Source organism: Salvelinus fontinalis, chromosome 9 (assembly GCF_029448725.1).
Source record: "Salvelinus fontinalis isolate EN_2023a chromosome 9, ASM2944872v1, whole genome shotgun sequence".
Classification (NCBI taxonomy): domain Eukaryota; kingdom Metazoa; phylum Chordata; class Actinopteri; order Salmoniformes; family Salmonidae; genus Salvelinus; species Salvelinus fontinalis.
In genome coordinates this window covers 8,353,321-8,376,556 of record NC_074673.1, presented here as the reverse complement: position 1 = coordinate 8,376,556, position 23,236 = coordinate 8,353,321, and the positions used below count along the sequence as shown (strand labels likewise).

The window sequence follows — 23,236 nt, the reverse complement described above, 5'->3', positions numbered from 1 at the left end:
CGATATCTTAACCGCCATCCATAAGAAACAATACTGTGCAGCCGTATTCATTGACTTGGCCAAGGCTTTCGACTCTGTCAATCACCACATCCTCATTGGCAGACTCAACAGCCTTGGTTTCTCAAATGATTGCTTCGCCTGGTTCACCAACTACTTCTCTGATAGAGTTCAGTGTGTCAAATCAGAGGGCCTGTTGTCCGGGCCTCTGGCAGTCTCTATGGGGGTGCCACAGGGTTCAATTCTTGGGCCGACTCTCTTCTCTGTATACATCAATGATGTCGCTCTTGCTGCTGGTGAGTCTCTGATCCATCTATACGCAGACGACACCATTCTGTATACTTCTGGCCCTTCTTTGGACACTGTGTTAACCTCTCTTGGGTACGTTAGACGTTAGCGTCCCACCTCTTCAACAGCCAGTGAAACTGCTGGGCGCCAAATTCAAATACAGAAATACTCATTATAAAAATTCAGAAAACAAAACATATTTTACATAATCTTTAAACCTAACTTCTTGTGAATCCAACCACGATGTCAGATTTTTAAAAATGCTTTACGGCGAAAGCATACCTTACGATTATTTGAGAACATAGCCCACTAGACAAATCATTACAATCAGTAACCAGCCAAGTACAACAGTTACACAAGTCAGAAATAGAGATAAAATGAATCCCTTACCTTTGGTCTTCATATGGTTGCATTCAGCAGACATTCATTTACTCAATAAATGTTAATTTTGTTCGATAAAGTCTCTTTATATCCAAAAATGTTTGCGCATTTTCTACAGTAATCCACAGCCTCAAACGCAGTCAAAACAGGAAGACAAAAAAATCCAAATTGTATCCGTAAAGTTCATAGAATCTATGTTTTATATTCAATCCTCAGGTTGTTTTTAGTCTAAATAATCAATAATATTTCAACCGCACAATAACGTCGTCAATTTAAAAGGTAAACAAGAAACGCACTCTCTCGGTCTCGTGCATGAAAAAGCTCTGTGACACTTTAGGGTCCACTCATTCAGATTGATCTTACTTGCTCATTTTTCAGAATACTAGCCAGAATCAATTTCTAAAGACGGTTGACATCTAGTGGAAGCCATAGAAACTGCAATTTGATTCCTAAGTCAATGGATACTGTAATGGCATTGAATAGAAAACTACAAACCCCCCCCAAAAAACTACATTCTGAATGGATTTTTCTCAGGTTTTTGCCTGCAATATCAGTTCTGTTATACTCACAGACACTATTTTAACAGTTTTGGAAAATTTAGAGTGTTTTCTATCCAAATCTACCAGTTATATGCATATCATATCTTCTGGACCCGAGAAGCAGGCAGTTTAATTTGGGCATGCATTTCATCCAAAATTCCGAATGCTGCCCCCTACCCTAGAGAAGTTAACAACCCTCCAGACGAGCTTCAATGCCATACAACTCTCCTTCCGTGGCCTCCAACTGCTCTTAAACTCAAGTAAAACTAAATGCATGCTCTTCAACCGATCGCTGCCTGCACCTGCCCGCCCGTCCAGCATCACTACTCTGGACGGTTCTGACTTAGAATATGTGGGCAACAACAAATACCTAGGTGTCTGGTTAGACTGTAAACTCTCCTTCCAGACTCACATCAAACATCTCTAATCCAAAGTTAAATCTACAATTGGCTTCCTATTTTTGCAACAAAACATCCTTCACTCATGCTGCCAAACATACCCTCGTAAAACTGATCATCCTACCGATCCTCGACTTCGGCGATGTCATTTACAAAATATCCTCCAATAACCTACGCAATAAATTGGATGCAGTCTATCACAGTGCCATCCGTTTTGTCACCAAAGCCCCATATACTACCCACCACTGCGACCTGTACGCTCTCGTTGGCTGGCCCTCGCTTCATACTCGTCGCCAAACCCACTGGCTCCAGGTTATCTAAGTCCCCCCTTATCTCAGCTTGCTGGTCACCATAGCAGCACCCACCTGTATGTAGCACTCGCTCCAGCAGGTATATCTCTCTGGTCACCCCCAAAGCCAATTCCTCCTTTGGCCGCCTCTCCTTCCAGTTCTCTGCTGCCAATGACTGGAACGAACTACAAAAATCTCTGAAACTGGAAACACTTATCTCCCTCACTAGCTTTAAGCACCAGCTGTTAGAGCAGCTCACAGATTACTGCACCTGTACATAGCCCATCTATAATTTAGCCCAAACAACTACCTCTTCCCCTACTATATTTATTTATTTATTTTGCTCCTTTGCACCCCATTTATTTCTATTTCTACTTTGCACATTCTTCCACTGCAAATCTACCATTCCAGTGTTTTACTTGCTATATTGTATTTACTTTGCCACCATGGCCTTTTTTTGCCTTTACCTCCCTTCTCACCTCATTTGCTCTCATTGTATATAGACTTATTTTTCTACTGTATTATTGACTGTATGTTTGTTTTACTCCATGTGTAACTCTGTGTTGTTGTATGTGTCGAACTGCTTTGCTTTATCTTGGTCAGGTTGCAATTGTAAATGAGAACTTGTTCTCAACTTGCCTACTTGGTTAAATAAAGGTGAAATAAATCAATTAAACTCAGACAAATCTTAGAAACTCGTGTGTGTGTGGTGGACAGTGTTTTTATAATATTTAGTATATCTGTAGGATAGAATAGTATATGTACAGCAATAGTTGAATAGGATGAACTTGACTAGAATTCAGTATATACATATGAAGGGGGTAAAACAGTATGCAAACATTTAGGGAGAGGAGTGGGGGGGGCAGCCTCCGGGACAGCTGATGAAACTGTGGGTTTGCGCAACCAAAGAAGTTCTGCATGCTCGTCATCCTCACCAGGGTCTTGACCTGACTGCATTTCTGCGTCGTAACCAATTTCAGTGGTCAAATGCTCACCTTCGGTGTCCACTGGAGAAGTGTGCTCTTCACAGATGAATCCCAGTTTCAATTGTACCAGGCGTCGTGTGGGCGTGTGGTTTGCTGATGTCAACGTTGAGAACAGAGTGTTCCATGGTGGGGTTATGGTATGGGCAGGCATAAGCTATGGACAATGAACACAACTGCATTTTATCAATGGAAATGTGAATGCAGAGATACCTTGACAAGATCCTGAGTCACATTGTCGTGCCATTCATCCACCGCCATCACCTCATGTTTCAGCATGATTATGCATTGCTCCATGTCGCAAGGATCTGTACACAATTCCTGGAAGCTGAAAATATCCCGGTTCTTCCATGGCCTGCATACTCACCAGACATGTCACCCATGTCTGGTGAGTATGTGTATGACAGCATGTTCCAGGTCCCGCCAATATACAGTAACTTCCCACAGCCATTGACGAGGAGTGGGACAACATTCCACAGGCCACAGTCAACAGCCTGATCAACAATATGCGAAGGAGATGTGTCGTGCTACATGAGGCAAATGGTCACACCAGATACTGACTGGTTTTCTGATCCACGCCCATATCTTTTTTTAAGGTATCTGTGACCAACAGATGCATATCTGTATTCCCAGTCATGTGAAATCCATAGATTAGGGCCTAATGAATTTATTTCAATTGACTGTTTTCCATATCTGAACTGTAAGTCCAGTAAAAGCTTAGAAATTGTTTCATGTTGCATTGACAAGATATTGCTCAATGTAGATTTAAACATTGGGTTAGGTGGAAGGGAAGGAGTGAATTGGAAGCGGTTGAGAGACACGTGGTTTATCTAGAAGTTTGTCTGGAGTTGAACAACAACCTGTACTGCTACAGTGTCAAAATATAGAATGAGCGTCAAGGGACACGACTATCTCTGTAAATGGTACTTGGTCTAAGGCTTTCTCTTTCCCGTGCTCTCGTCTGTCGAGTCGCTGCCCCCTAGTCTCTTCTTCTGCCTCCTCCCCTCCCCACCACTCTCCTCTCTAGCTCGGTCGTCACCCGTGTCAGAGGGTCTGAGTGGCGCTGGCACCAGAGTGCTGATGTGTTGGCAGAAATGTGATGACAGTAGTCACCTTTGACAGACTGTGTGTGTGGACTAATGATAACAGGGTCTTGGTCGGTCGATTGATTAACGCCGCTGCTATAGCAACGACCGCTCTGAGTGACAGCTAGTGTTAAATGCCTGTCTTGCCACAGACTGAGCTCTCTCTCGCTCTGTTCCCCCCCCCCGCTCTCTCTCTCTCTCTCTCTCTCTCTCGCTCTGTTCCCCCCCGCTCTCTCTCTCTCTCGCTCTGTTCCCCCCCCGCTCTCTCTCTCTCTCTCGCTCTGTTCCCCCTCTCTCTCGCTCTGTCCCCCCCCCCGCTCTCTCGCTCTGTCCCCCACCCCCTCTCTCGCTCTGTCCCCCACCCCCTCTCTTGCTCTGTCCCCCACCCCCTCTCTTGCTCTGTTCCCCCCCCGCTCTCTCGCTCTGTCCCCCACCCGCTCTCTCGCTCTGTCCCCCACCCGCTCTCTCTCTCTCGCTCTGTCCCCCACCCGCTCTCTCTCTCTCGCTCTGTTCCCCCCCCCCGCTCTCTCGCTCTGTCCCCCCCCCCCCCGCTCTCTCGCTCTGTCCCCCCCCCCCCCGCTCTCTCTCTCTCGCTCTGTCCCCCCCCCGCTCTCTCGCTCTGCCCCCCCCCCCCCCCTCCGCTCTCTCGCTCTGTCCCCCACCCGCTCTCTCTCTCTCGCTCTGTCCCCCACCCGCTCTCGCTCTGTCCCCCACCCGCTCTCTCTCTCTCGCTCTGTCCCCCACCCGCTCTCTCTCGCTCTGTCCCCCCCCCCGCTCTCTCTCTCGCTCTGTCCCCCCCCGCTCTCTCTCTCTGTCCCCCCCCGCTCTCTCTCTCGCTCTACCCCCCCCGCTCTCTCTCTCGCTCTACCCCCCCCGCTCTCTCTCTCGCTCTACCCCCCCGCTCTCTCTCTCGCTCTGTTCCCCCCCGCTCTCTCTCTCTCTGTCCCCCCCCGCTCTCTCTCTCTCTGTCCCCCCCCCGCTCTCTCTCTCTCTGTTCCCCCCCGCTCTCTCTCTCTCTGTTCCCCCCCGCTCTCTCTCTCGCTCTGTTCCCCCCCGCTCTCTCTCTCGCTCTGTTCCCCCCCGCTCTCTCTCTCGCTCTGTTCCCCCCCGCTCTCTCTCTCTCGCTCTGACCCCCCCCGCTCTCTCTCTCTCGCTCTGTTCCCCCCCGCTCTCTCTCTCGCTCTGTTCCCCCCCGCTCTCTCTCTCGCTCTGTTCCCCCCCGCTCTCTCTCTCGCTCTGTTCCCCCCCGCTCTCTCTCTCGCTCTGTTCCCCCCCGCTCTCTCTCTCGCTCTGTTCCCCCCCGCTCTCTCTCGCTCTGTTCCCCCCCGCTCTCTCTCGCTCTGTTCCCCCCCGCTCTCTCTCGCTCTGTTCCCCCCCGCTCTCTCTCGCTCTGTTCCCCCCCGCTCTCTCTCGCTCTGTTCCCCCCCGCTCTCTCTCGCTCTGTTCCCCCCCCCGCTCTCTCTCGCTCTGTTCCCCCCCCCGCTCTCTCTCTCTCTCTGTTCCCCCCCGCTCTCTCGCTCTCTCTGTTCCCCCCCGCTCTCTCGCTCTCTCTGTTCCCCCCCGCTCTCTCTCTCTCTCTCTCTCGCTCTGTTCCCCCCCCTCTCTCTCGCTCTGTTCCCCCCCCGCTCTCTCTCTCTCTCGCTCTGTTCCCCCCCCCGCTCTCGCTCTGTCCCCCCCCCCCCGCTCTCTCTCTCTGTTCCCCCCCGCTCTCTCTCTCTCTCTCGCTCTGTTCCCCCCCCGCTCTCTCTCTCTCTCGCTCTGTTCCCCCCCGCTCTCTCTCTCTCTCGCTCTGTTCCCCCCCGCTCTCTCTCTCTCTCGCTCTGTTCCCCCCCCGCTCTCTCTCTCTCTCGCTCTGTTCCCCCCCCGCTCTCTCTCTCTCTCGCTCTGTTCCCCCCCCCGCTCTCTCTCTCTCTCGCTCGCTCTGTTCCCCTCCGCTCTCTCTCTCTCTCTCGCTCTGTTCCCCACCCCCGCTCTGTCCCCCACCCACCCACCCACTCTCTCTCTCTCTCGCTCTGTCCTCCCCCCCCACCCGCTCTCTCGCTCTTTTATTTCAGGTCATGAAACATGGGACCAAAACTTTACATGTTGCGTTTATATTTTTGTTCAGGTCTATAAGGTGTACGTACACTGTCTAGACCCTTTAAATATGCAAATTCAGGAAGTGGATTTAGGGGTGCGTTAAGCAGAGCACTGTCAGATACTGTATGTTATATTTAAATATGTTATATAGAACAAACATGCCACTCTGATATGTAAAACACCAAATCATCACAGCTCTATTCATGACATTTCTATCTACAACGTTTGCCTATACTGAACGTGGCCCCACTCTCTCTCTGTATGGTAGACGACAAGTTCTGTTGCCATGCTCAAATAATCTTTCCTCTACTCCTGCCTGTTCTATCTCCAGCTCAGCTCTCCTCTACTCCTGCCTGTTCTGTGTCTCCAGCTCAGCTCTCCTCTACTCCTGCCTGTTCTGTGTCTCCAGCTCAGCTCTCCTCTACTCCTGCCTGTTCTGTGTCTCCAGCTCAGCTCAGCTCTCCTCTACTCCTGCCTGTTCTGTGTCTCCAGCTCAGCTCTCCTCTACTCCTGCCTGTTCTGTTTCTCCAGCTCAGCTCTCCTCTACTCCTGCCTGTTCTGTGTCTCCAGCTCAGCTCTCCTCTACTCCTGCCTGTTCTGTGTCTCCAGCTCAGCTCTCCTCTACTCCTGCCTGTTCTGTGTCTCCAGCTCAGCTCTCCTCTACTCCTGCCTGTTCTGTGTCTCCAGCTCAGCTCTCCTCTACTCCTGCCTGTTCTGTGTCTCCAGCTCAGCTCTCCTCTACTCCTGCCTGTTCTGTGTCTCCAGCTCAGCGCTCCTCTACTCCTGCCTGTTCTGTGTCTCCAGCTCAGCTCTCCTCTACTCCTGCCTGTTCTGTGTCTCCAGCTCAGCTCTCCTCTACTCCTGCCTGTTCTGTGTCTCCAGCTCAGCTCTCCTCTACTCCTGCCTGTTCTGTGTCTCCAGCTCAGCTCTCCTCTACTCCTGCCTGTTCTGTGTCTCCAGCTCAGCTCTCCTCTACTCCTGCCTGTTCTGTGTCTCCAGCTCAGCTCTCCTCTACTCCTGCCTGTTCTGTGTCTCCAGCTCAGCTCTCCTCTACTCCTGCCTGTTCTGTGTCTCCAGCTCAGCTCTCCTCTACTCCTGCCTGTTCTGTTTCTCCAGCTCAGCTCTCCTCTACTCCTGCCTGTTCTGTGTCTCCAGCTCAGCTCTCCTCTACTCCTGCCTGTTCTGTGTCTCCAGCTCAGCTCTCCTCTACTCCTGCCTGTTCTGTGTCTCCAGCTCAGCTCTCCTCTACTCCTGCCTGTTCTGTGTCTCCAGCTCAGCTCTCCTCTACTCCTGCCTGTTCTGTGTCTCCAGCTCAGCTCTCCTCTACTCCTGCCTGTTCTGTGTCTCCAGCTCAGCTCTCCTCTACTCCTGCCTGTTCTGTGTCTCCAGCTCAGCTCTCCTCTACTCCTGCCTGTTCTGTGTCTCCAGCTCAGCTCTCCTCTACTCCTGCCTGTTCTGTGTCTCCAGCTCAGCTCTCCTCTACTCCTGCCTGTTCTGTGTCTCCAGCTCAGCTCTCCTCTACTCCTGCCTGTTCTGTGTCTCCAGCTCAGCTCTCCTCTACTCCTGCCTGTTCTGTGTCTCCAGCTCAGCTCTCCTCTACTCCTGCCTGTTCTGTGTCTCCAGCTCAGCTCTCCTCTACTCCTGCCTGTTCTGTGTCTCCAGCTCAGCTCTCCTCTACTCCTGCCTGTTCTGTGTCTCCAGCTCAGCTCTCCTCTACTCCTGCCTGTTCTGTGTCTCCAGCTCAGCTCTCCTCTACTCCTGCCTGTTCTGTGTCTCCAGCTCAGCTCTCCTCTACTCCTGCCTGTTCTGTGTCTCCAGCTCAGCTCTCCTCTACTCCTGCCTGTTCTGTGTCTCCAGCTCAGCTCTCCTCTACTCCTGCCTGTTCTGTGTCTCCAGCTCAGCTCTCCTCTACTCCTGCCTGTTCTGTGTCTCCAGCTCAGCTCTCCTCTACTCCTGCCTGTTCTGTGTCTCCAGCTCAGCTCTCCTCTACTCCTGCCTGTTCTGTGTCTCCAGCTCAGCTCTCCTCTACTCCTGCCTGTTCTGTGTCTCCAGCTCAGCTCTCCTCTACTCCTGCCTGTTCTGTGTCTCCAGCTCAGCTCTCCTCTACTCCTGCCTGTTCTGTGTCTCCAGCTCAGCTCTCCTCTACTCCTGCCTGTTCTGTGTCTCCAGCTCAGCTCTCCTCTACTCCTGCCTGTTCTGTGTCTCCAGCTCAGCTCTCCTCTACTCCTGCCTGTTCTGTGTCTCCAGCTCAGCTCTCCTCTACTCCTGCCTGTTCTGTGTCTCCAGCTCAGCTCTCCTCTACTCCTGCCTGTTCTGTGTCTCCAGCTCAGCTCTCCTCTACTCCTGCCTGTTCTGTGTCTCCAGCTCAGCTCTCCTCTACTCCTGCCTGTTCTGTGTCTCCAGCTCAGCTCTCCTCTACTCCTGCCTGTTCTGTGTCTCCAGCTCAGCTCTCCTCTACTCCTGCCTGTTCTGTGTCTCCAGCTCAGCTCTCCTCTACTCCTGCCTGTTCTGTGTCTCCAGCTCAGCTCTCCTCTACTCCTGCCTGTTCTGTGTCTCCAGCTCAGCTCTCCTCTACTCCTGCCTGTTCTGTGTCTCCAGCTCAGCTCTCCTCTACTCCTGCCTGTTCTGTGTCTCCAGCTCAGCTCTCCTCTACTCCTGCCTGTTCTGTGTCTCCAGCTCAGCTCTCCTCTACTCCTGCCTGTTCTGTGTCTCCAGCTCAGCTCTCCTCTACTCCTGCCTGTTCTGTGTCTCCAGCTCAGCTCTCCTCTACTCCTGCCTGTTCTGTGTCTCCAGCTCAGCTCTCCTCTACTCCTGCCTGTTCTGTGTCTCCAGCTCAGCTCTCCTCTACTCCTGCCTGTTCTGTGTCTCCAGCTCAGCTCTCCTCTACTCCTGCCTGTTCTGTGTCTCCAGCTCAGCTCTCCTCTACTCCTGCCTGTTCTGTGTCTCCAGCTCAGCTCTCCTCTACTCCTGCCTGTTCTGTGTCTCCAGCTCAGCTCTCCTCTACTCCTGCCTGTTCTGTGTCTCCAGCTCAGCTCTCCTCTACTCCTGCCTGTTCTGTGTCTCCAGCTCAGCTCTCCTCTACTCCTGCCTGTTCTGTGTCTCCAGCTCAGCTCTCCTCTACTCCTGCCTGTTCTGTGTCTCCAGCTCAGCGCTCCTCTACTCCTGCCTGTTCTGTGTCTCCAGCTCAGCGCTCCTCTACTCCTGCCTGTTCTGTGTCTCCAGCTCAGCGCTCCTCTACTCCTGCCTGTTCTGTGTCTCCAGCTCAGCTCTCCTCTACTCCTGCCTGTTCTGTGTCTCCAGCTCAGCGCTCCTCTACTCCTGCCTGTTCTGTGTCTCCAGCTCAGCGCTCCTCTACTCCTGCCTGTTCTGTGTCTCCAGCTCAGCTCTCCTCTACTCCTGCCTGTTCTGTGTCTCCAGCTCAGCTCTCCTCTACTCCTGCCTGTTCTGTGTCTCCAGCTCAGCTCTCCTCTACTCCTGCCTGTTCTGTGTCTCCAGCTCAGCTCTCCTCTACTCCTGCCTGTTCTGTGTCTCCAGCTCAGCTCTCCTCTACTCCTGCCTGTTCTGTGTCTCCAGCTCAGCTCTCCTCTACTCCTGCCTGTTCTGTGTCTCCAGCTCAGCTCTCCTCTACTCCTGCCTGTTCTGTGTCTCCAGCTCAGCTCTCCTCTACTCCTGCCTGTTCTGTGTCTCCAGCTCAGCTCTCCTCTACTCCTGCCTGTTCTGTGTCTCCAGCTCAGCTCTCCTCTACTCCTGCCTGTTCTGTGTCTCCAGCTCAGCTCTCCTCTACTCCTGCCTGTTCTGTGTCTCCAGCTCAGCTCTCCTCTACTCCTGCCTGTTCTGTGTCTCCAGCTCAGCTCTCCTCTACTCCTGCCTGTTCTGTGTCTCCAGCTCAGCTCTCCTCTACTCCTGCCTGTTCTGTGTCTCCAGCTCAGCTCTCCTCTACTCCTGCCTGTTCTGTGTCTCCAGCTCAGCTCTCCTCTACTCCTGCCTGTTCTGTGTCTCCAGCTCAGCTCTCCTCTACTCCTGCCTGTTCTGTGTCTCCAGCTCAGCTCTCCTCTACTCCTGCCTGTTCTGTGTCTCCAGCTCAGCTCTCCTCTACTCCTGCCTGTTCTGTGTCTCCAGCTCAGCTCTCCTCTACTCCTGCCTGTTCTGTGTCTCCAGCTCAGCTCTCCTCTACTCCTGCCTGTTCTGTGTCTCCAGCTCAGCTCTCCTCTACTCCTGCCTGTTCTGTGTCTCCAGCTCAGCTCTCCTCTACTCCTGCCTGTTCTGTGTCTCCAGCTCAGCTCTCCTCTACTCCTGCCTGTTCTGTGTCTCCAGCTCAGCTCAGCTCTCCTCTACTCCTGCCTGTTCTGTGTCTCCAGCTCAGCTCTCCTCTACTCCTGCCTGTTCTGTGTCTCCAGCTCAGCTCAGCTCTCCTCTACTCCTGCCTGTTCTGTGTCTCCAGCTCAGCGCTCCTCTACTCCTGCCTGTTCTGTGTCTCCAGCTCAGCTCTCCTCTACTCCTGCCTGTTCTGTGTCTCCAGCTCAGCTCAGCTCTCCTCTACTCCTGCCTGTTCTGTGTCTCCAGCTCAGCGCTCCTCTACTCCTGCCTGTTCTGTGTCTCCAGCTCAGCTCTCCTCTACTCCTGCCTGTTCTGTGTCTCCAGCTCAGCTCAGCTCTACTCCTGCCTGTTCTGTGTCTCCAGCTCAGCTCTCCTCTACTCCTGCCTGTTCTGTGTCTCCAGCTCAGCGCTCCTCTACTCCTGCCTGTTCTGTGTCTCCAGCTCAGCTCAGCTCTCCTCTACTCCTGCCTGTTCTGTGTCTCCAGCTCAGCTCTCCTCTACTCCTGCCTGTTCTGTGTCTCCAGCTCAGCTCTCCTCTACTCCTGCCTGTTCTGTGTCTCCAGCTCAGCTCTCCTCTACTCCTGCCTGTTCTGTGTCTCCAGCTCAGCTCTCCTCTACTCCTGCCTGTTCTGTGTCTCCAGCTCAGCTCTCCTCTACTCCTGCCTGTTCTGTGTCTCCAGCTCAGCTCAGCTCTCCTCTACTCCTGCCTGTTCTGTGTCTCCAGCTCAGCTCTCCTCTACTCCTGCCTGTTCTGTGTCTCCAGCTCAGCTCAGCTCTCCTCTACTCCTGCCTGTTCTGTGTCTCCAGCTCAGCGCTCCTCTACTCCTGCCTGTTCTGTGTCTCCAGCTCAGCTCTCCTCTACTCCTGCCTGTTCTGTGTCTCCAGCTCAGCGCTCCTCTACTCCTGCCTGTTCTGTGTCTCCAGCTCAGCTCTCCTCTACTCCTGCCTGTTCTGTGTCTCCAGCTCAGCTCTCCTCTACTCCTGCCTGTTCTGTGTCTCCAGCTCAGCGCTCCTCTACTCCTGCCTGTTCTGTGTCTCCAGCTCAGCTCTCCTCTACTCCTGCCTGTTCTGTGTCTCCAGCTCAGCTCTCCTCTACTCCTGCCTGTTCTGTGTCTCCAGCTCAGCTCTCCTCTACTCCTGCCTGTTCTGTGTCTCCAGCTCAGCTCTCCTCTACTCCTGCCTGTTCTGTGTCTCCAGTGGCCCAGTGTGGTGTAAGAGCATGTTCCTGGTAACTCCTGTCTGTGCCCTTGCAGCAGGAAGCCCCACTTCTCTCCTCACAATGAGGACCTTACATAAGTGTGCTATATTGGAGCCAGCAGCCCAGCAGACCTTTCAACTCATGTTGTCATTGTCTTCTCTGAGTGATAGAGAAGGCTGCTCTTTACAGGGCCAAGGCTGACTACGACCTGAGCGAGCTCACTCATGGTACTGGATCGTACCTGCACAATAGACACAAGTCAGTAGGTCAAAGGCTAGTGACCTCTCTCTCTTCCACTTCCTAAGGTTGGACCTGCTTCTCGGTCGCCGGTTGGCCCTGTGGCAGTCGCTTGGTTGGCCCTGTGGCAGTCGCCCCCCCCCCCTCTCCCATGCATTAACAGTTACAGGATGCTCAGTGCTACAGTAGTGAAAGGACAGTGCTGGTGGTTAGCTTGTGTACTATCCTATATGGAGCCTAGAGCTGTCGTAAGGCCTAGAGCTGTCGTAAGGCCTAGAGCTGTCGTAAGGCCTAGAGCTGTCGTAAGGCCTAGAGCTGTCGTAAGGCCTAGAGCTGTCGTAAGGCCTAGAGCTGTCGTAAGGCCTAGACTTTTTTGGTTACTAGATGATTTCATATGTGTTATTTCATAGTTTGGATGTCGTCACTATTATTCTGCAATGTAGAACATAGTAAAAATAAAGAAAAACCCTTGAATGAGTAGGTGTATGTATATGCATGTATGTATATGTATGTATGAAGTCGGAAGTTTACATACACTTAGGATGGAGTCATTAAAACTCGTTTTTCAACAACTCCACAAATTACTTAAAAATCATACAATGTGATTTTCTGGATTTTTGTTTTAGATTCCGTCTCACAGTTGACGTGTACCTATGATAAAAAATTACAGACCTCTACATGCTTTGTAAGTAGGAAAACTTGCAAAATCGGCAGTGTATCAAATACTTGTTCTCCCCACTGTATATACATAGTACTGTGCAAAAAATGTTTAGGCAGGTGTGAACAAATGCTGTAAAATAAGAATGCTTTCAAAATAGACATGTTAATATTTTATATTTATCAATTAACAAAATGCAAAGTGAGGGAACACAAGAAAAATCTACATCAAATCAATATTTGGTGTGACCACCCTTTTGCCTCCAAAACAGCAACAATTCTTGTAGGTACACTAGGAACTCAGCACGTAGGTTGGCCCAGACATCTTGGAGAACTAACCACATTTCTTCTGTGGATTTAGGCAGCCTCAGGTGCTTCTCTCTCTTCATGTCATCCCAGACAGACTCAATGATGTTGAGATCAGGGCTCTGTGGGGGCCATACCATCACTTCCAGGACTCCTTGTTCTTCTTCCCAGTTCCTGTGTTTTCGTGCATAGTTGAGTCGCTTGGTCTTGTTTCCACGTCGGAGGTATGGCTTTTTGGCCGCAAGTCTTCCATGAAGGCCACTTCTGACCAGACTACCCCGGACAGTAGATGGGTGTACCAAGGTCCCACTGTTTTCTGCCAATTCTGAGCTGATGGGACCGCTGGACATCTTCCAATTGCGAAGGGAAGTAAGCATGATGTCTTTCATCTGCTGCAGTTAGTTTCCTTGGCCGACCACTGCGTCTACGGTCCTCAACGTTGTCGGATCCTTTGTGCTTCTTCAAAAGAGCTTGGACAGCACATCTGGAAACCCCTGTCTGCCTTGAAATGTCTGCCTGGGAGAGACCTTGCTGATGCAGTAGAACTACCTTGTGTCTTGTTGCTGTGCTCAGTCTTGCCAAGGTGTATGACTTTTGACATTAAACTGTCTTCAGCAACCTCACCTTGTTAGCTGTGTTTGGCTGTTCCTCACCCATTTTTATTCCTCCTACACAGCAGTTTCTGTTTCAGGTAATGATTTTGTGTTTCAACCTACATATTGAATTGATGATCATTAGCACGCGTTTGGTGTAATTGTTTAATCATACACCTGACTATATGCCTACAAAATCCCTGACTTGGTGCAAGTGTACCTTCAAGAATTGATGCTGTTTTGATGGCAAAGGGTGGTCACACCAAATATGGATTTGATGTAGATTTTTCTTCTGTTCACTCACTTTTCATTTTGTTAATTGATAAATATAATCTATTAACATGTCTATTATTGAAAGCATTCTTACTTTACAGCATTTGTTCACACTTGCCTAAAACTTATGCACAATAATTGTGTGTGTGTGTGTACACACACTACCGTTCAAAAGTTTGGGGTCACTTAAAAATGTACTTGTTTTTGAAAGAAAATCACTTTTTTGTCCATTTAAAAAAAAAACATAAAATTGATCAGAAATACAGGCCTCCCGGGTGGCGCAGTGGTCTAGAGCACTGCATCGCAGTGCTAACTGCGCCACCAGAGTCTCTGGGTTCGCCCCCAGGCTCTGTCGCAGCCGGCCGCGACCGGGAGGTCCGTGGGGCGACGCACAATTGGGCTAGCGTCGTCCGGGTAAGGGAGGGTTTGGCCGGTAGGGATTTCCTTGTCTCATCGCGCTCCAGCGACTCCTGTGGCGGGCTGGGCGCAGTGCGTGCTAACCAAGGGGGCCAGGTGCACGGTGTTTCCTCCGACACATTGGTGCGGCTGGCTTCCGGGTTGGAGGCGCGCTGTGTTAAAGAAGCAGTGCGGCTTGGTTGGGTTGTGCTTCGGAGGACGCATGACTTTCGACCTTCGTCTCTCCCGAGCCCGTACGGGAGTTGTAGCGATGAGACAAGATAGTAATTACTAGCGATTGGATACCACGAAAATTGGGGAGAAAAGGGGGAGAAAAAAAAATAATAAAATAAAATACAGTGTAGACATTGTTAATGTTGTAAATAACTATTATAGCTGAAAACGTGTGATTTATTTTTATGGAATATCTACATTGGCGTACAGAGGCCCATTTATCAGCAAACATCACTCCTGTGTTCCAATGGCACATTGTGTTAGCTAATCCAAGTTTATAATTTAAAAGGCTAATTGATCATTAGAAAACCCTTTTGCAATTATGTTAGCAGCTGAAAACTGTTGTTCTGATTTTTAAAGAAGCAATAAAACTGTCCTTTTACACTAGTTGAGTATCTGGAGCATCAGCGTTTGTGGGTATGATTACAGGCTCAAAATGGCCAGAAACAAAGGACTTTCTTCTGAAACTTGTAAGTCTCTATTGTTGTTCTGAGAAATGAAGGCCATTACATATGAGAAATGTTTTCTCGTTTTTCAAGCGAAGGTCTTTTAAGGGAGTATGCAAGCACACTCGTTCAGTTCACTTAGCCAACTTCGGCTAGCCGCCAGCCAACCTGATGCATGCTGACTCCTTTTATTGAGCAGCTTCTCCTCAGCCTACTTCTACTTTCTCCTCACATCCTCTCTCTCTCTCCTTACATCCTCTCTCTCTCTCCTTACATCCTCTCTCTCTCTCCTTACATCCTCTCTCTCTCTCCTTACATCCTCTCTCTCTCTCCTTACATCCTCTCTCTCTCTCCTTACATCCTCTCTCTCTCTCCTCACATTCTCTCTCTCTCCTCACATCCTCTCTCTCTCTCCTCACATTCTCTCTCTCTCTCCTTTACATTTACATTACATTTACATTTAAGTCATTTAGCAGACGCTCTTATCCAGAGCGACTTACAAGTACATACATTCATATTTTTTTTTTTTGTACTCTCCTCACCCTCTCTCTCCTCACATCCCCCCTCTCTCTCCTCACATCCCCCCCTCTCCCTCTCTCTCTCCTCACCCCCCCCTCTCTCTCTCCTCACCCCCCCCTCTCTCTCTCCTCACCCCCCCCTCTCTCTCTCCTCACATCCCCCCCTCTCTCTCTCTCTCCTCACCCCCCCCTCTCTCTCTCCTCCCCCTTCCCCCTGCTTCTCTTAGTCTTTTCCCTACCTCCTCCAATCCTCACTGTCCTCCATGCCAGGCAAACTGATGTGGAAAATACAATTTTGCATATAGCTGCTGGAAAGCTGAGTTTGTCCATGTAGGGAAATCATGGTTAGCCGTGGTGAAATGCGTGTGTACTGTAGGGTGTTTGATGAAAGAAGACAGAACAGAATATAATTTTAGTCTCCTGCTGGGGGCTTTGCATTTAGACATTGGGGGGGCACAGTGTGTTGCCATGGCAACAAATTCTAATTAGTCTGTATGGGACTACTTCTCTGAATGGGACTACTTCTCTGGCCGTGGCCCAGTGTATCTGTAGCTCAGTCCTCTGGTCGGCCTACTTACTCATGGGAGCAGGGATACACTGGGATCACATCCAGGGCTTCAGACTAGACCACACGCCAAGCTACAGGGACAAGGACCGGATGGGTCAGACACTGCCGTCAATAACTCCAGTCAAATGTATTCATTCATTTTTACGCCATGGAACACAGTGTGCACTGAGGCTGCGCTGGAGCCCCCGCGGCGAGGAGGCTGCGCTGGAGCCCCCGCGGCGAGGAGGCTGCGCTGGAGCCCCCGCGGCGAGGAGGCTGCGCTGGAGCCCCCGCGGCGAGGAGGCTGCGCTGGAGCCCCCGCGGCGAGGAGGCTGCGCTGGAGCCCCCGCGGCGAGGAGGCTGCGCTGGAGCCCCCGCGGCGAGGAGGCTGCGCTGGAGCCCCCGCGGCGAGAAATTAGAAGTCTATGAGCTATTCCTTTGTCAGTGATAACTCCTGAGTCCACACACACATACACACCATCTCTCCCTCACACTGAATGGGGATGGAATGCAACGTGAAGGGGCTGTAGCCCACACTAGGCCTGTTCTCCTTTTTCTCAGAAATCCCCTGCTTTACCATCTGCTAGCAGTTCATGAACTCAAATGGCACACTATCCCCTACATCGTGCTGCACACCTTTAGAGAATATGGTTCCATTTGGGACGCAGAACCATGAGTTTCATCCATCTCTCCCAATACAAAATGTTTTTCCAGTGTGGGAAATTAATTGGCCTATTTTAATAACGTCTAAATTCTTTTCATTTTTTATCTCACCTGACTGTTGACAGGTAGTTTCTGGTTTCCTCCAGTCAGTTCATATTAGTTTCCATCCCCCGTATCTCTCCTGATAAATCATGTTTGCTACTTTTCTCAATGTAATTACTGCTACTGTTCTATTACTCACATCTGATGCGTTTTAAGTGTTAATAGCTTGGTTCTTCACATTTGATTCATTCCATCCCATAGCGACATGAATCATTATCTCTCCCAATACGTCATGTTTTTCAAGTGTTGGAAAGTAATTATGGTCTATTACTAACGTCTACCTTAAGCCTGTGTCGTTTAGTGTTGACGGGTTTCTGTGCTCGTTCCAGTCAGGAGCTATAAATCAATGCAATGTCTCCATTTCACAACAGATGTGGGATTACTTGGATATTTAGCTTGAGGATCTTGAGGCGTGTTTTGACGCTAGTGTTCTTTCTCATAAACCCATTTTACTATAGATGTGGTATTGGTGTATTCTGCTTGAGGTGTGTTTGATGCTTGTATTCCTTGTGAACTCTTTGAAAGCAGAGTTGATTTATTAGGGAAGTTCCCAGAACATGTTGCGTCTTGCTGGGGCTGGGCGATATGGCCTAACTTATGGGTGATTCATGATATACATTACCAGTCAAAAGTTTGGACTCTTACTCATTCAAGGGTTTTTCTTTATTTGTACTATTTTCTACATTGTAGAATAATAGCGAAGACATCAAAACTATGACATAACACATGGAATCATGTAGTAACCAAAAAAGTGTTAATCAAATCAAAATATATTTTATATTTGAATACTTCAAAGTAGCCACCCTTTGCCTTGATGACAGCTTTGCACACGCTTGGCATTCTCTCAACCAGCTTCATGAGGTAGTCACCTGGAATTCATTTCAATTAACAGGTGTGCCTTGTTAAAAGTTCATTTGTGGAATTTCTTTCCTTAATGTGTTTGAGCCAATTAGTTGTGTTGTGACAAGGTAGGGGTGGTATACAGAAGATAGCCCTATTTGGTAAAAGACCAAGTCCATATTATGGAAAGAACAGCTCAAATAAGGAAAGAGAAATGACAGTCCATCAATACTTTAAGACATGGAGGTCAGTCTATGAAAAATGTTAAGAACTTTGAACGTTTCTTCAAGTGCAGTCGCAAAAACCATCAAGCGCTATGATTAAACTGGCTCTCATGACGACCGCAACAGGAATGGAAGACCCAGAGTTACCTCTGCTGCAGAGGATAAGTTCATCAACCATTAGACCCAGCCTTCCACAACCATAAGACTCACTAATAATTTAATTATTTAATCAAAATAGTCTAACCTGCTTTTTTGTGTGCGATAATCACTGATCTGGCTTTCAAGTCAATGAACATGCCCTTTTTTGTTACAAAGGTAACTAGAACCATGCAAAATGCACTTTCACTAATAATGATCACTTCTTGTTGAAAATTAACACAGGTCTCATCAACACAGGTCTCAAGCCCACGTGCTAATGATTAGTCAGCTGATCTTTATATTTCAAGTTTAGCCAACAAGGATCTATCTGCTAGCCAACAAGGATCTATCTGCTAGCCAACAAGGATCTATCTGCTAGCTAACAAGGATCTATCTGCTAGCTAACAAGGATCTATCTGCTAGCTAACAAGGATCTATCTGCTAGCTAACAAGGATCTATCTGCTAGCTAACAAGGATCTATCTGCTAGCTAACAAGGATCTATCTGCTAGCTAACAAGGATCTATCTGCTAGCTAACAAGGATCTATCTGCTAGCTAACAAGGATCTATCTGCTAGCTAACAAGGATCTATCTGCTAGCTAACAAGGATCTATCTGCTAGCTAACAAGGATCTATCTGCTAGCTAACAAGGATCTATCTGCTAGCTAACAAGGATCTATCTGCTAGCTAACAAGGATCTATCTGCTAGCTAACAAGGATCTATCTGCTAGCTAACAAGGATCTATCTGCTAGCTAACAAGGATCTATCTGCTAGCTAACAAGGATCTATCTGCTAGCTAACAAGGATCTATCTGCTAGCTAACAAGGATCTATCTGCTAGCTAACAAGGATCTATCTGCTAGCTAACAAGGATCTATCTGCTAGCTAACAAGGATCTATCTGCTAGCTAACAAGGATCTATCTGCTAGCTAACAAGGATCTATCTGCTAGCTAACAAGGATCTATCTGCTAGCTAACAAGGATCTATCTGCTAGCTAACAAGGATCTATCTGCTAGCTAACAAGGATCTATCTGCTAGCTAACAAGGATCTATCTGCTAGCTAACAAGGATCTATCTGCTAGCTAACAAGGATCTATCTGCTAGCTAACAAGGATCTATCTGCTAGCTAACAAGGATCTATCTGCTAGCCAACAAGGATCTATTTGCTCTGCTCTCCCCAGACCTTACTGACTGTCCCCTCTCTCATCTCCCCAGACCTCCTCTGCCAGAGAGCTCCATGGAGAAGATGAAGCGGTTTAGAAGGAGGCTGTCCCAGACTCTGAGAGGGAGTCAGACCATCGATGAGTCTCTGTCTGAACTGTCTGAACAGATGACCATAGAGGAGAACGGCGTCAAGCACAGCGGTGAGGGTGTGTGTCTGCAGGTGTGTGTGTGTGTGTGTGTGTGTGTGTGTGGGGGGGGGGACTTGTATGTAGAAGGTTGCATGTAGCCTGCGAGGCATCAAAACGAATATAATTAACCAGCAATGTCACACTATCTCTCAGCTGGTATTAAGCCTTCCAGGCATAGTCTGGTGTTGTCGTTGGCTGCCGTGGCGTTGCTATGGTGCTGGCTTGTCAGGGTCTCGAACGTTCTAGAGTTTCCATGACATTGCCACAGTGACTTAGAGGACTTAGCTGTGAAAGCAGCTGTTCATCTTGAAACACATTTCTCTCCTCGTTCTCTGTTCTGTCTCTCTCCCTCTCTTTCATCACCAGGCTTTATCAATGTTTTTCCCAGCTCCCCTCTCCTTTTCTTCAACAGCTATTCTCTCCTTCTACCCAGTTCCCCTCTCCTTCCCTCTCTTCTTCTCTCCTTTTAACCAGCTCCCCTCTCTTCTTCTCTCCTTTTAACCAGCTCCCCTCTCTTCTTCTCTCCTTTTAACCAGCTCCCCTCTCTTCTTCTCTCCTTTTAACCAGCTCCCCTCTCTTCTTCTCTCCTTTTAACCAGCTCCCCTCTCTTCTTCTCTCCTTTTAACCAGCTCCCCTCTCTTCTTCTCTCCTTTTAACCAGCTCCCCTCTCTTCTTCTCTCCTTTTAACCAGCTCCCCTCTCTTCTTCTCTCCTTTTAACCAGCTCCCCTCTCCTCCCCTCTCTTCTTCTCTGTTGGTATTCAGGTTTTCTGGGCGGCAGGTAGCCTAGTGGTTAGAGCATTGGACTAGTAACTGAAAGGTTGCTAGATTGAATCCCAGAGCTGACAAGATAAAACATCTGTCATTCTGCCCCTGAACAAGGCAGTTAACCAACTAAGAATTTGTTCTTAACTGACTTGCCTAGTTAAAAAAAGGTACAATTAAAAAAAAAAATCGCTCAATCAGCTCATCCATGTTTTTTAAAGAGCTTTTAAACTCCAGATCTGCCCTGACTGTTCCCTGCTCCTGAATAGGGACAGATTAGGTGTGTGTGTGTGTGTGTGATATTAAAGGTGTGTGTGTGTGTGTGTGTGTGTGTGTGTGATATTAAAGGTGTGTGTGTGTGTAGGAGGAGGATTTACGTGTGTGTGTGTGTGTGTGATATTAAAGGTGTGTCTGTGTGTGTGTGTGATATTAAAGGTGTGTGTGTGTGTGTGTGGTGTGATATTAAAGGTGTGTGTGTGTGTGTAGGAGGAGGATGTACGTGTGTGTTCTTCTGCAGAGGGGATTGCGTTGCGGCAGACTGCTGTGTGTTTGCCAGTATAAATCCAGGAGACAGAATGGAATGGTCACATGAGTAGAGATGGTGTGATGGGGAGGAGTCCTAATACCATAGCCGTAATCTGATTTATATAACACAACAACACTGCAGTAGTAGTGGAATAAGACATTGTGTGTGTGTGTGTGTGTGTGTGTGTGTGTGTGTGTGATCTAGTAACGATGTAGGAAGGGGCGTTAGTCAACTGTTGTTTTGAGACTGTCTGTTTTCTCTCTGATCTTCTTTGATTTTAATCCTGTTAGTTTTCTCTACATCCCTCTTTCTCTCTGTATTGATGTATTATCTGTCCACACACAAGGCCGAATAATCACTCTTTGACTACACCTAACAGTGTTTCCCCTAAGAGTTTTTTCCCCAGCAGTACTAGTTTTTTTATTGGCAGCCACGTTTTAGCAGCGGTGGTGCGCCTCAGTTAAATGCATAAAGGGGATTGCATTTCCTGACAATATGCCTTGTTTTAGGCCTTGGGTTTTCCCTGGTCAGGTTACTTGGTTGGGGACGAACTCCTGGTTCTATCTATGCTAAACAGTGTTATACAGTACAGGCTAACACTATTCTAATCTAAGGTACTCGTATTGATTCACAGTTTTGTCTCTTCCCACCAACAGGGACCATGGTGCATAACGGTCACGAACTTCCCCCTTCGGCCCACAGTGTTCACTCCTTCCTGCACCAGTACACTAGTTCCTTCAAGAAGCCCCCTCTGCGGAGACCCCAGAGCGTCATAGGTGGAGGAGGGCTAGGGTCTTTCATGGCCGTGCAACGCAACGGCAGCCGCCTCGGTGAGACAACACACACACACACACACGGGCACGGACACACACACAGGGTCAGCTGAGAGAGGGTAGGACAGTGGAAACTGACCAGGGAGTGGTTGTTGCTATAGTTCCCAGCAGCAGTGGATGACGTTGAGTTGATGGAAAGAATAACATTTAGTCATGTGTTTATGGTCCCTCTGCTCTTATCAAGTAGTGATTATACCATCCTTGTCAGGGCGGGCATTTTTTTGCCATATTGACCTCATCCTGTAAAAATGGCCCATCTCTCTCTCCTCTCTCTGTTTCATCCCTCTGGTCCCACTCTCCCCCTCCTGTCTCTCTGTTTCATACCTCTCGTCCCACTCTCCCCCTCCTCTCTCTCTGTTTCATACCTCTCGTCCCACTCTCCCCCTCCTCTCTCTCTGTTTTATCCCTCTCGTCCCGCTCTCCCCCTCCTCTCTCCTCTCTTAGACATCGTCCATGAGAATATGAAGATGGGTTCTGATGGAGAGAGTGATCAGGCATCAGGGACCAGCTCAGACGAGGTTCAGTCACCCACAGGGGTGTGTCTGAGGAACAGGGGCAACCGACGCATCTCTGCAGAGGTACGTCTAGCGCACGGTCTGACCCACCTTCATCCCTCCATCCCTTCACCGCCCGCTCCAGGGTGGAGAAGGATCGGAAGGGGTTTTTGTCAGAGGCGTTCAACTACTTTTGGAGGACAATAGAAGTTTTGGGGGGAGATCCTTTTTTATTAACCTCTCTGCGCTATGGATCCCTTTAGCGGGATCATTTTCCTAAACAACCGCTGAATTGCAGGGCGCAAAATATTACTAAAAATATTTACAATCATGCAATCACAAGTGAAATATACCAAAACACAGCTTAGCTTGAGGTTAATCCACCTATTGTGTCAGATTTTGAAAATATGCTTTACAGCAAAAGAAATTCAAGCTTTTGTGAGTGTATCAATCAATGCTAGAACAGCTAGCCCCAAATTAGCATGGTCACGAAAGTCAGAAAAGCAATAAAATTAATCGCTTACCTTTGATAATCTTCGGATATTTGCACTCACGAGACTCCCAGTTACACAATAAATGTTATTTTTGTTCGATAAATATTACTTTTATAACAAAAAAAACGCCATTTGGGTTGCGCGTTATGTTCAGAAAACTACAGCCTAGTTCCGTTTGACGAAAATTCAAAAAAGTATCCGTAATGTTCGTAGAAACATGTCAAATGTTTTTTATAATCAATCCTCAGGTTGTTTTTAACATACATAATCAATAATATTTCAACCGGACCGTAACCTATTCAATAAAAGAGAGAAAGAAAATGGAGAGCTACCCCTCTCGCGCGCAGGAACTAATCAAAGGACACCTGACTAGTTTTGAAAAATCTCGCTCATTTTTCAAAATAAAAGCCTGAAACTATGTCTAAAGCCTGGTCACAGCCTGAGGAAGCCATTGGAAAATGAATCTGGTTGATACCCCTTTAAATGGAAGAAAGACGGGCCAGGAAACACAGATAAAAAAAATAAAAAATCACTTACGGGTTAGATTTTCTCAGAATCAGTTTTTTGTTATACACAGACAATATTTTGACAGTTTTGGAAACTTTGGAGTGTTTTCTATCCTAATCTGTAAATTATATGCATATTCTACGATCTGGACTTGAGAAATAGTCCGTTTACCTTGGGAACGTTATTTAAAAAATAAATAAAAAATCTGACCCCTAGCGTCAAGAAGTTAAACAAGGTCAAAAATTGTTTTGGCGTGTAACATAGATTTCTATTCTACTTCCACTGTCCTCCATGAGTGACTCACTATCTCTCTCACGCACATTTCATTTCTCACCTCACGTACCCTTGGTCATATACACTCACTGGCCAGTTTATTAGATACACCACCCCGTTCTCGGGAATTGATGGCTCCTACAGACAGTGAGTCATGTGACCGTGGTTTGCTATATAAAGCAGGAAGACGGACATGGAGACATTCAGTTACTGGAATGGGCAAAACGAGGGACCGGAGTGACTTTGAGCGTGGGGTGATCGTTG

At 48.8% G+C, this 23,236-nt stretch overlaps 1 protein-coding gene across 4 annotated transcripts in view; it reads left to right on the top strand.

Moving 5' to 3' along the window:
* Positions 1-23,236, top strand: part of LOC129862004 (cyclin-dependent kinase 17-like) — a 71,431-nt gene that overhangs the window by 16,301 nt on the left and 31,894 nt on the right. For 2 of the 4 annotated variants that reach the window (XM_055933274.1, XM_055933276.1), the window contains exons 2-4: positions 18,946-19,100; positions 21,028-21,201; positions 21,649-21,782. In XM_055933274.1, the coding sequence (XP_055789249.1) occupies positions 18,968-19,100; positions 21,028-21,201; positions 21,649-21,782 (441 nt within the window). In that variant the 5' untranslated portion in view covers positions 18,946-18,967. Of the gene's footprint in view, positions 1-18,945; positions 19,101-21,027; positions 21,202-21,648; positions 21,783-23,236 lie in introns of those variants that run through there. The other 2 variants (XM_055933275.1, XM_055933277.1) reach the window with 2 other exon arrangements.